This window comes from Pinus tabuliformis, chromosome 4_2 (genome assembly GCF_031772625.1).
Source record: "Pinus tabuliformis cultivar Carrire ecotype Pingquan chromosome 4_2, CPIR1, whole genome shotgun sequence".
Taxonomy (NCBI): Eukaryota; Viridiplantae; Streptophyta; class Pinopsida; order Pinales; family Pinaceae; genus Pinus; species Pinus tabuliformis.
This window is the reverse complement of record NC_142304.1, coordinates 547,831,965-547,845,566: the sequence shown is the minus strand read 5'-3', so window position 1 is coordinate 547,845,566 and position 13,602 is coordinate 547,831,965. Positions and strand designations below refer to the sequence as shown.

Genomic DNA, 13,602 nt, shown 5'->3' with positions numbered 1-13,602 from the left:
TTCAGGCCCCTTAACACCATTCGTTCGTCCCTCAGATCGGTAAAGGATCCCATCGACCCTAAAGATATTAAGGGTGTTTATATGATCCCTTGTTCCTGTGGGACCCCCTATATTGGGGAGACTGGTCGTTCAATTAATCAGAGGATTAGCGAGCAAGCAGCAGATCTGAAGCATAGGAGATCTAAGTCTTCCGCTTTGGCTGAACATGCTGAGAAAACCAATCATCATGTTTGTATTGAAGAAGCCAGTGTCATTGCTAAGGTTTCGCATTTCCATCATCGAAAATTCAGGGAAGCGCTTGAGATCGAAAAGAGACCAAGCAATCTCAATAGAGAGGATGGTTGGAAAGTCAGTAGGTGTTGGGTCCCAGCCCTTTCTTCCTAGTCGTTTTGTCGTCCTCTTTGGTTTTTTGGTGTTCTTTTATCTTTATTTTCACTTATTTATTTATTTTATTTATTTAGCGTGTATATAGCAACCTATTTCTTCTGATGCCTTTTTTCCATTCCTATTATTTTATTGATTATTTTATTTAAGGGCCTCCGTATAACTAATTTCCTTTCTAATTCTTTACTGCTTATATTTTTAACTAATTTCCAATCTATCTTATCATCCTTTGATTTTCTTTATTACCTTTATTAACACACAATTTTTATAATATTTTTAAATAAAATTAATTTTATACATTACTCTATACATCTAATTTTTCCTTTATTATTTTTATTTTTATTTTTATTTATTTATTTATTGTTATTTATTTTATTATTATTTTTATTTATTTATTATTTTATCTATTTATTATTTTATTTTTATTTATTTATTTTTTAATTAATTAATTTATTTTATTTTTACTTATTTATTTATTTATTTTATTTTTATTTTTTATTTTATTTGTATTTATTTTATTCATTTATTTCATTATTATTATTATTATTTATTTATTTATTATTTTTATTTTATTTTTATTCATTTAGTTATTTTTATTCCCATTTTACCCGTATTCACATTTTATTTTATCGTTTTATTTTATTTTTATTTTTATTTATTTATTTTTAATTTATTTTATATTTTTATTTTTATTTTATTCATTTAGTTATTTATTTATTTTATTGTTATTTATTTTGTTATTATTTTTATTTATTTATTATTTTTATTATTATTTTATTCATTTAGTTATTTTTACTCTCATTTAGCTCGTATTCACATTTAACTTATTCATAGAAGCGGTCCTCTGCATCTAATTTATTTTTATTTTATTCATTTAGTTATTTTTACTCCCATTTAGCTCGTATTCACATTTAATTTATTCATAGAAGCGGTCCTCTGCATCTAATTTTCCTTTTAAAAATATTTAACCTATAATTTTTAACTATTTATTAATAAACTATTATCACTAATTTAAATGATTTATTGGTCTCCTATATAACTTATCTCCTTTTTTTATTAGAAATGTTTTGATCCCGGTCCATTGGTCAATATTTACGATTGGTCAAACTAGCCGTTGGAGGCTCTGCTCGGTCTATTTAACATGCTAAGCTGGATCTGTTTCTTCAACTTGTCCTGGCGATGAACCACACTGGTTGGTTCGAAATGCGTCGACAAATGAGATTCCATGTGATTTTCGCCGAAATCTTTCTCTAACAAAATATTAAACTATCTCTTTGATACATGAGCACTCCAAGGGCTAGTACATCATGACTTTGACCTTTGGACTTGGCAATAAGACCCCTAGAGCACTTAAAGGGTGCATTGACCTAGGCTCACAACATAATGGGCAAGAAACCCATTTCAATATTAATTATTTTTCTTTTATAAATAAATTTTCCTTTTTCTTTTCTTTTGACAAGTACATCAATAATTACATCATCTTTTGTCACGTACAATATTAAGTCATGACTAAAGTACAATAAATGAAGACTGATCCAAGTTACTTCTTCAACACTTGTCATGTGGACTCCGTACCCAATCTGCATGTGTAAAGCATTGGTGTATCACACCAAAAATCCTCCTGTACCATAGCCCAAAATTTGGTGTGTCTCTGAGGTATCTAAGCACATGTTTTTCTACTTTCCAGTGAAGCTTGGTAAGCTTCACCAGAAACTGAATCAATTGATTAACTGTATAACATATGCTGGGTCTTGTGTTCACAAGATACATCGACGACCTCACTTCCATTTGTAAATTGTAGCATCTACTTCCTCTCTTGTAGAAGCATCCCCCTTCCTCCAATTGCTAGCTAGAGGAATGTCCATAAGCTTGTGATGCTTATGATCATGGTGAAGAATGAATGAAAAACCCTCCTATTGATAACAAAGTATTGACTTAATCTAAAAAATGGAGAATAATAAAATAATATTAACCAAATTAAGATCTAACAGCTTGGAATACATTATTATATTTATTGGAGAGAGAACATATAATTAACATGGTTAAATATCTTTATCTAGAAATAATTAACAAATAAAATGATTTATTAATTATTTCGCGAGAAATAAGAAAGGTGTGAAATCAAAATAATTATTAAATAGTTATTTAATAATGATTCTAATAGCAAAAATAAGGAAAATGTTTTGGAGCTCTGGAGACCTGAAAGTGGAAAAAACTTAATGGTTAGGTGGACATGAGGTAGGCGGTGCGGGAACCAAAAAAATACAACAAGAAACAGACACGAAAAACAAGAAATAATATTAATGACAAAGGAAGAAAGGAGGGGAGATATCCCCTCCTATTGAGATGCAACAGCAGGGGAAGGTCAGAATAATAGAAACTATGCGAAAGAAGCAAAAAAGCAGGGACCTGTCCTTAGAGCTAGATGGCAGGCAGGAAGCAGAGGCAAGTGTTTACCATGTGCGGTGAAGAAACCAAGATTCATAATCCCAATGAACATGCTGGAGCGATAGAGAAGCTACATGAAAGATCATGCACTAATCTGCAAATTTGTCGGAGTTTGGCCAACCGAAAAGGACCTCACCAGATGGATCCAACAAAAATGGCAACCCCGAGGACACATCGAGCTAAAGCTCGGAGCAAAAGGCTTCTTCACAGTAATTTTTTCGAACCTGCAAGATAAAGAAAAGGTGTTTGAAAATGGTCCATATTTCCATTATAATGCAATACTATTTATGAGATACTCGGAGGAATGTTATAACTGAGATAAAGAAAAATTCCTAGCAGCTTCGTTATGGGTAAGACTATTCAGATTACAAATAGACTTTTGGGATCCTGAAATCTTAGAAGGAATAGGAAATACAATAGGAAATGTTGTTAAAATAGTTGAAAGCCAAAAAAAATGAAGATACACCTCATATGATAGAATTTGTGTTTATATGAATATAGTTGACCCTATTCCAGATACGGTCGAACTAGAGTATCATAAGGAAGTATGGCAACAAACCCTAGACTATGAGCACATACCCTTCTGATGCAGAAGATGTCATGAGTATGGACACGTGTTCAAAGAATTCCCACTCATAATAGAAGAGGAGTGGAGAAACAAACAATAGAGGAAAAATCAAGAAGATCAAGAAGAGTTCCAGGAAGTCAAAAGCAAAAGAAGATATACAAGAGAGAATCCTAGTGAAGGAAGGAAAGGAAAACAAACCAAACCAAGCAACACTAATAGCTTTGAAATCCTACAAGAGGAAGAAGAAGACAATGAGACCCAAACAATGGATTATCAGGGAGAAAAGGGAAAGGAAAGCAGTACAAGTCAAGGAAAATCACAAACGAAGAGAAAAGCACAAAGTGACCCAATCGAAAAGGAGGAAAAGGAAGCGAGAGAGAAAATGGAAAATGTAGGGATGGAAATTGATACAAGTAGAGGAGAAGAACTAAGCACGGAGGAAGAAGTACTACGAAAACTTCTAGATGAATGGTGACACCTGGATGAAAGATTCATTCCAGAAGAGAAAAAAAGAATCTATAGAGAAACGTTGCAATAGTACAAAGCAAAATAGGACAGGGAAATCTAGAAATGGTAGAACAACTAGGCATCCATCAGGATAATACTCAAGACCAACAAAGTAAAACAAAAAGGGGGGAAAAAGAGGTAGGAGGAATATATAGGAATTGATTCAGATCATGGGAGAAATGCTATTAAACATGGGAAGAGTAGTGTCGCTATTGGCAGTATTCCATCAGCTAAATCAAGTAACCTAATGATAATAACATCCTGGAATATAAGAGGCCTAAGTAGTAAGGGCAAGCAGAGACTCTTAGCAGATAGGGTAAGAAAATAAAAACCCCAAATAATGTTGGTACAAGAAACAAAAATCTCAGGAAGGAAAATGGAGGAGATCATGAGCAAAATCAAATTGAAGTATGAAAGTATGACCATAGATGCGAAAGGTAGCGTGGGAGGTATCACAATACTATGAAACCTCGCATAAATCCTAGCAGACTATTGGGTAGGAATGAAAAGAATACTCATAGGGAAGTTTAGCTCAATAGGAAATCGAGAGTGGTTCCTAGTGTCGGCAGTGTATGGACCGCATACACCAGCGAAAAGAGGACGCTTCCTCAACGAACTACAACAGCTAGGAAACCCGCATAAAGAAAAGTTGTGGTTGATAGCAGGTGACTTCAATATGAAAACATCAAAACATGAGAATAAAGGAGGACTGCAAAGAGAAGAGCTAGAAATCGAGAAATTCAAAGACCTTCAGACAAAACTGAAGATGGTTGACATACGAACTATAAATGGAAAATATACATGGAACAATCGAAGAGGAGGGACCAGACCAATCACATCAATGCTAGACATATTCCTAGCATCATAACACTTAACTAGAAAAGATATCTTCTATGAAGCATCTATTATTCCATGTCTAGGGTCAGATCATTGGCCCATCAAACTAGAAGTTGCCATGAACCAGCAGAACCAAAATAGACCTTTCAGGTTCAAGGCATTCTGGCTGAGAGATCCCAACTTCATAGAAAAAATGAAGAACTGGTGGAAAGAGACAGAGACTGGGAGGGAAGGAAGAAATAAAATGCATACTCTCCAACTAAGATTAAAAGATCTAAAAGGAAAGGTTAAGAAATGGAACAAAGAAGAATTTGGAAATATCCACAAGGAACAAGAATCGTTCCAGACAACAATGACGAGAATCCAACAGAAAATCATAGATGAAGGGAGAAGTGATGAACTGGTAGAAGAAGAAGGACTGTTGCTAAATAAACTAGAGGAAAGAAGAAACAAGAGGAGATCTTATGGAAATAGAAATCGAGAATTCAATGGCTAAAAGGAGGGGAGAGAAATACAAAATTCTTCCATAAGGCGATGCTGCAACACAAACAACACAATAGAATATTCTCCCTAAAATGCAAACAGGGTAACCGGGTAATATAGAAAAAAGAAATGGAAAACTTGCTGGTACAACATTTCAAAGAGCTCCTGACAAAACCCAGTATCAGAAGGGAGGCAGATACTGAAAGAATCAGTAAACACATCACTAAATTGGTGAAGGGAGACCAGAATTTGGCACTCCTAAGGGTAATAATGAAAGAAGAAGTGGAAGAGGTAATAAAGAAGATGGCAAAGAATAAAGCACCAGGTCCGGATGGCTTCACAGCAAAATTCTATCAAGCCATGTGGGACTTCATGAGTCAGGATATAGTGAATGCAATAGAAGAATCTCAATGCACCAAAAGAATGCACCAAACATTAAATGTGACCTTCCTAGCTCTGATACCAAAGACAGAGAATTCATAAGAACCATAAGGGTTTAGGTCGATAATGCTTTGCAATGTCATATATAAGATCCTAGCCATTATAATGGTGAATATATTAAAACCAATACTTCCATAATTGATATCCCAGGAACAGACGGGGTTTGTTTAACGAAAACAGATAACTAATGGAATAGTAGTAGCATAAGAAGCAATCCATTCTTTGAAGAATACAAAAACCAAAGGGATGCTGATAAAACTTGATCTAGAAAAAGCGTATGACAGACTTAGCTGGGGATGCCTACAAAAAATCCTAAAGGCATACGACTTTGAGGATAGGTGGGTAAACTAGGTAATGTCAATGATCAACATGTCAGTTATGTCAATCCTATTAAATGGATCACCATCAGAAGCCTTCAATCCATCCATAGGACTCAGGCAGGGAGACCCACTATCCCCATTCATGTTCATAATTGCAGCGGATGGTCTAGGAAGAATAATAAAAGACAAAGTGCAAAGCGGATAGCTGCAGGGATTACAATTATGGGGAAACTACCTACCTCTCACCCATCAACAATTTATTGATGATGTTACGTTATATGGCCAGGAAACACTTAAAGAAGAAAAACAATTAATGGGAATTCTCACGGAATTCACTAAGGCATTGGGGATAGAAATAAGTAAAGGGAAATCAGAAATCTACTTCTTCAATACACAAGCTTCCTCCCAATCTTTCCTGGCAAGAACAATGGGCTTCAAAGTTGGGAAATTTCCTTCAAAATACCTAGGCACTCTGTTAAGTGACCAACAGAACAGGGTGGCTAACTGGGGAACATTGATAGGCAAGATGCAAAAGAGAATGCAAAACTAGACATTCAGGGCATTGAACATCCCGAGCCGCATAATCCTGCTTAAGTCGGTGCTACAAGCGAGACCGATTTACCAACTGACACGTAAAGCTGCACCTAAAACAATCTACCAGAAAATGGTTGATATGTTTAAAAAGCTCCTTTGGCAAGGGTCGAGAAAGATAAAAAATGGGCACTGCTATCCTAGAATTGGTTAAGTAAATCAATAAAAGAAGGATGATTAGGCCTGAGAGACCCATATATCCTAAATTAGGTAATGGGGCCAAGTTGTGGTGGTGGTGGATATAGGGAGGTGATGACCTATGGAAAGAACTATGGGAGAACAAATACGAGACGATCAAGTCTCCAGAAGGTAAATTGAGAAGCGAAACTAAGAGGAAAGGTTCGGAAATATGGAACTTGGGAAGAGCCAATAAGGAAATAATCAGATAGCACAGTTTCTAGGAAGTAAGATAAGGGGACAAAGTGAAATTCTTGGAAGAGGCGAGGCAACAGAGAGGAAAATTAAACCAACAACCCCTACTCTAAGAGATATATTAGTTCACCATATAAACAGAGGGCAACAAAGTATGTAATTACTGGAGCACAGAGTCGGATGGCTACTAGAGGAAGTGGAAACAAAAGAAAAACTGGCAAGAAGCACAAAGAGAAGCTAACTGGAAAATATATAAAAGGGAAATGGAATCAAGGAAAATAACAGTCAAAGAAGGGACGAACACCCTAAGGTGGGGAAACAGAATTAAAGGTATGTTCACTATAGTAGAGGGATACTATTTAAAAGCAGGATACAATAAACAAATAGAAACAAAAAAATGGGAAAACATATGGAAAATGAAAACATGGTTGAAGGTGACATTCCTTACCTGGATATTAAGCCATGGGAGAGCGCTAACTTGGGACCAGCTGAGGAAAAAAGGAACGCAGGGCCCATTGCGATGCGCCCTTTGTCGAGAACAGGAAGAAACCATGGAACATCTTACCAACGAATGCATAGTCAACAGTAACCTGTGGAGACATCATCAACAACTCTTTGAGATTATTGATCGAGATATAAACAACATGAAAATAACAATTGAAAAGTGGAGAAACAAACCTTACCAGAACCCAATCCTGAATAGAGCATGGAACCTGTCTTTAGGATTCATCCTGTGGAAAATCTTAAAAGAGAGGAACCGCATGATCTTCAAGGAGGACGACAAAGCAAAGAACGGGATATGGAATCCGATCACCCAAAATATAAGAGAGGCTATCCTCATAGAGAGGCGGTACGAGGATGATTGGAAGACGAATCAAACCGAGACAAGAATAATGTCACGACTGCAACTAAAGCGTAGTATGAGAAACATGACATTAAGGAAACACAACAATAATGAGGTGGAGGAGCCTCAACAATATATAAATCCTCAACAGGGGTTCATTAAGATGAATTTTGATAGGGCTGTGAAAGGAAACCCTAGAGAAGCAGGGATTGGTGGAGTTTTCAGAGATGACAGGGGAACGATGTGTAGGATCTATGAGATGGATTGCAGACACGCAACAAACAACGAAGAAGAGCTCCATGCATTGAAAAGAGGGCTAGAAATTTCCATACGAGAGGAATACCACAAGCTTCAGATAGAAGGTGACACAAAATTGGTAGTGGATATTGTCAGATAGCTGAAGTAGGGAACACTAGCAGAAAAAATTAGTAGCAGTTGGAGAACTCCCTGGTTGGTGAAGGAGATAAGCAAGCTACTAAAATAGATAGCCTACATCCTTCCCACCCATGTGAGAAGGAAAGGAAATGAACCAGCTGACAGTTTGGTGAATTGGGGATGCAGGAATAGGGGAAGGACGTTGGATACAAATGAGGCCGAGCTAATGCAGACGGAGGAGATGGAAAACCTGAAACAACTTCTCGAAAAATATAAAGTAAGAGATATGAACACCATAGAAAATCTAGAGAGTTTGAGGAGGAGAGGCCAAGAAAGGGAAGGAGGAGGATATGTTAGTGTCAGTCTTTGTATCCCTCCTCCAGTGATCAAATATGCTCTTACAAAGTGATTTTAAGGTGTCAAGGTCAATTTTGTCATTTCAAAGAGTCTTCAAGCAAAATTTGGTCACTAGGCATTAGGTCTAGGGTTTGCTTTCACTCTTTTCAAAGTTGCCCAAATGTCAGTCTATGTCACTATCCAGCTGAGTCTATCATCATTCATATGGTTGTTATCATCATATCAGGTTCCATTGGGTCATGTTACACCTTGTTCATGCTTCAGTTGTGCCTTGGTAAGGTCTATTTCCCTCTCCTAGGGTTTTGGAGGTAATTTCTATTGGATGGTCAAATCATCAAAAAAATTTGTATCCTGATGTTCATACACCTTCCCCTATCATTAATGTACCTTATTAAATACTTCCCATCACTAAGATTCCCCAAATTCCTCATTTCTCCACAAACCCTAGTTTCTTGCCACAACTTGGCAATTTTCTAGGCTAGGCCTGTGTTTTGCCCTTTTGGACTCCTTCCCCTCACTCGATCTTTGATATTGCACTTTCCCCTACTTCCTAACATCCCTCCCTACTCCCAAAAATTTCCCCAAGAATTTAGAAGCCCCTTATCCCCTTCATTTCGCTTCATTTCGACAAAATCCCTTGTTTCACACATCGAGATAGGTTTCACTCAAATGATGTTTTAGAGAAATAAAAGATGCATTTTGGAAAACTAAGAGAGGTTTTTGTTCCAAACATGCGAAGGAGGAAAAACCTCATTCAATTTTTACACAGGTATAATGGTTTTGGAGAAATGTCAAAAATACAATCGCATTGGGAGAATTGATGCACCTCTGAAGTGACCTTGGGAAAATCAATTTTTCTCCTAGCTTGGTTGGCCAAATAACTTTCGTGATGAGTCAAAGGATAACTAGACAAAAATATATTTCCAATGATTTATCATGAGCTCAATTTGGAGTTGAGAAAGGCATTCAAAAGTTGACTGCAACAACACTCTACCTTCAGGCAGCCTCATTTGACACATTTTGACCAGTCTTGGGAGATTTGATTTTTGAGGGGGAAAATGAGCTCCAAATTGGTAAATTCCACTTGGGATAGATAGTCGAAATCCAGGGCTTTCCAACCAGCTATTGTGAGCTTGATTTAGATGTCGGGAAGTGCCCCAAAAACAAGCTGAAATGTGTGCTACGCATAGAGATCAGGGCGCTACGCATAGAGGATTTTGGTCAAATTTTCATCCTCCAGCTTAGGAATTTGGCCAGTTTTCACCAGTTTCACTTCTTGATGTGATTTTTGACCCAGCTTGATGTAATTTGATGTGTATGAGGTAACTTGGCACTTATTTACCTTATTCTAGTTGATTCATTCACAAAATAGAAAAAAATTAATGTAATGAATCAGTTTCCTAGCCTATAGGGGTTAGTTGTTTCACTACCTAGATTTCAGTTCCTTGTTTAGAATTGGTTGAAACAGCTCCTAGAAGGAGGAGCTCGACCCCTAGAGGTTAGGTAATGGGTTGGCTTGGGCCATATTATGTAAATTTTCAGTCAGTAGCAAGGGTTGGACTCTTGGGAAGATTTTGGCACACTATTGTACATATTTTTCATATTTTGGCTAAGGAAAGATCAGAGGTTTTGCAGCACCTGTTGGGATTCTTGTGGCTTTTAGTTCTTGATGGTGTTATCTCTCAGTTTATTGTAAGTTTATTCATGTTTAAATGCATGTCATTCCATTCTTATGCTTCTGAAACTAAATGAATGAGTAAATGAGGTTGAATTCATTGTTCACAGTGCTCTTCCTTTAAATTTGTTTAGTTTTACACGTTTTCGCCAGTTTGGAGAGGATCCATGTTCTCCTTTGCCCTATTCAGCTCCTTGTCGTTCTGATCCATCCATACACCTGATCAAAGGCATCAAGACTACTGCATACCTCGCCCCAACTCGAATTCTGCAAAGATCTGGCCTTATCCTCGGACCCAAAATTGGTTTTCCCATTTCTCCAACAAAAAACTCAAAAATCTAAATCAAAATTTCCTATCTCTTTACTAGCCTAAAATCAGTTCCTATTTTAAGTCATCTCGCAGCCTATTTCTCATTTTATCGAGATTTACTAGAGAAAGCCCTCTCCTGTCCTCGTAGGGCTAGCTACGAGGCTGAGCTTGGTTTGATGTGGCCTTGAATTTTGCCTTCCTCAGCCTGAGGCAGATTTGAGCGCTAACATAGTGGCGACCATACTGGGGAAGAAAATGGTTTGCTTGTTGATGTCATTTGTTTTATAGCTACAGACGGAGCCTGAAGTTATGCCAGGTAGCCTTCGGGACACTTTTTCTTTGCATTAGCGGAAGTAGATAAACACTGCTTCAGTCAATCTCTGGTCTAGCTTGTAAACGTGACATTTAACTTGTTAATTACCCCAGTACATGTATCAAGTTCAGATTTGATTGTTGATGGTGGACAACGATCAGACATTGGCAAGGCTGAAATCATTCACCTGGTGACTCTAAATCATTTTCGAGATCAGATCCAAAGACTCCACTGGAGGATGATCCCAACCAGCAAAAACATGAAAGGACAACATGGACAGATCATGTATTCAAGTTGGAATTTAATCCAAGACATTTTGTTCTTTGTCATAAATTATTTCTTCCCTTTTCCCAAGAATGTCAAGAAGGCTTTGCAAAGTATATTGTATTTGAGAAGAGATCCTCGGCCTGCAGTTGATTCTTTCCCTTTGAAGATTGTGAATACCAAATATTTGCATGCCTTTGAGCTTGATCAAGATCCTTTTTCCGAATTTTGTGATGACCATCTTCAAATTGATGAACCTCAAGAGACCAAGACTGATTCGATACCTACTGTACATACCCCTATACCTTGTAAAATTCTAGATCAGTATAAACCTCTTGTTTTACCTTCTGTTCTCCATTCTTTCCCCAAAAACTATGATCTATACTTGCCGAGGTTCGATGGTGAAAGTAAGAATGTCAACGCTGAGCAACATGTGCAGAATTTTGAGTCCTTTCTTGACCTTTTCGAAGTTGATAGCGAAGATGTTAGTATAAGGCTTTTTGCTCTTTCTTTGCAAGCTAAAGTGAAGAGTTGGTTCAAAGTCCTGCCTGATGTGACCATCTCAGATTTCCGGTAGTTCGTCAAAGTTTTTCTTGACAGGTGGATGATCGAGCAGAACCTTTTCTTGATTGTAGAGGAGTATAACTAGTTGAAAAGACTACCAAGGGAGACAATACAACAGTTTTTGGCCAGATTTAATCAAGTTTATTATTCAATGCCAGTTGAGATAAGGCATACTCCTAGATCTGCTCTCTTGCACTATCCGGGTGCCTTTGATCCGGATATGGAGTTTCATCTAAGAGAAAGGGATATTGCAACACTTCACGAGATGCAAAACAGTGCAGTAAATGTAGAGGCGCATCTGCTGATCTGACGGGCAAGGTTGAAAGAAGAAGAGATGAAAAACATAGATCCGGTCGAATCAACATCTCTAGAGGTGAAGCTTGACATTTTGGTAAGTGCAGTAGAAGAGATGATGCAAAGGATCACCCCAAGGAATGATGATGATGTTCAATCCCATGGCTTGTTGATTGAAGAAGAACAAATGGCTGCTCCAAAACATTTTGTTTCTCATCCTAGTTGTCATATATCTGATAATGATTGTTTTGTAGATCACCTTGGCGAAGAAAGAACTATTGATATGACCTGCATGGTTGATGATATGTTTTATACCGATGATTTTCCTCAGTTTGATCAGTATGATGATGATTATGTTCTCCAAACAGAAGCTAATCTTGCAATCAAACAAGCAGCTAGTTTGTAGGAAGAACAAGTTTATTTTCAGCAACTTGAATACAATGTTCAGCCATCACATATCAGCTATGACAGTGACGAGGAAAGTGCAGCAAATTTTGAAGTAAGTGAAGGATCTTTGCCTTTTTGTTTTGATTCATGTCAGCTCATCAGAGACAAATTCCATGCAAACAGAAATCAGCTGTCAACAAGTTTTGATTTGGACCATCTTGAGAGCAATGAAAACCTTGTTCAAGACTTGTCATATCTAGAATTGCAGCCCCCGAATGCCTTTGATTGTCAACTTGCAGATGAAGGCATGGAAGCTGACACATATGATCAAATGATACAAGAAGGTTCCCTACCTTTCTGTTTTGAATCATTTCAGCTTTTGAAGGGAAATTTGCATAGTACATCTTCATTGAAGAATGAGCAGCATGTAGGCAATCATGTAATCACATTGGAATCAATAGAAAATGGGTTGCAGCAGTCTTTTCAAGTTTTTCATGATCCAATAGCTGATGTTTTGGATGAGGTTTGCAGTCAAAGTCTCTCTCCATTGACTATATGTGAGCTTGAAACGTGTATTGATACAAACTTGATCCGACAGCCGGTTTCTTTGTCATTTTCAGTAGAGGTCTCGTCACAAGGCTCAGATGAAAGTTTGCATTCATGGTATGAGGAAAAGAGAAGTAATCCATTGGATGAGCTAAGTTCCAGTGTGCTTGAATTTCAAGATCCTTATGCAGTGTTTTTGGAGGCGGATAGAGAATTCATATCATTCAATGGATCTGTTTCTAAGTTATCATGGGAGTTGCCTTTCAGTAGTTCTCTCTTATTGTTCATAAGTGAGCACTTGTGGAAAATTCGAACATTAGATGGAATACTTACTTGGTTGCATTGGTTGTTTCATTTCACTTGATCAGGTGATGAATGAAACTGTTAGAGTAGGTTGTGATGAATAAGCTCCCCTTTGAGCATCATTTTTAGTTTGTCGGTTGTGTTTAAGTATCGCGTCAGTTTTTAGTCGAGTCATGAGTCATTTGTGAATCAATTTTCAGTCTTGTTGTTAAGTTAGTTTGTCTCAGTTTTCAGTCATGCATTTCAGCTTGAGATTTTGACTCCATTGCCCAATGGATGAAGGCACTGGTCTGCTCTCCCAAAGATCTGTCGTTCTTGGCACCTCCAAGGAGCTACCATCCGCATTGGAGCCAATGTTAGTGTCAGCCTTTGTAGCCTTCCTCCAGTGATCAAATATGCTCTTACAAAGTGATTTTAAG

General features: G+C 37.3%; 1 protein-coding gene across 1 annotated transcript; it reads left to right on the top strand.

Annotated features, from left to right (window-relative positions):
- Positions 1–7,502: 7,502 nt before the first annotated feature.
- Positions 7,503–8,192, top strand: LOC149170454 (uncharacterized). Its single transcript, XM_089425594.1, has one exon. It carries the CDS (start codon positions 7,503–7,505, stop codon positions 8,190–8,192), a length of 690 nt encoding a protein of 229 aa, XP_089281720.1.
- Positions 8,193–13,602: the final 5,410 nt, after the last annotated feature.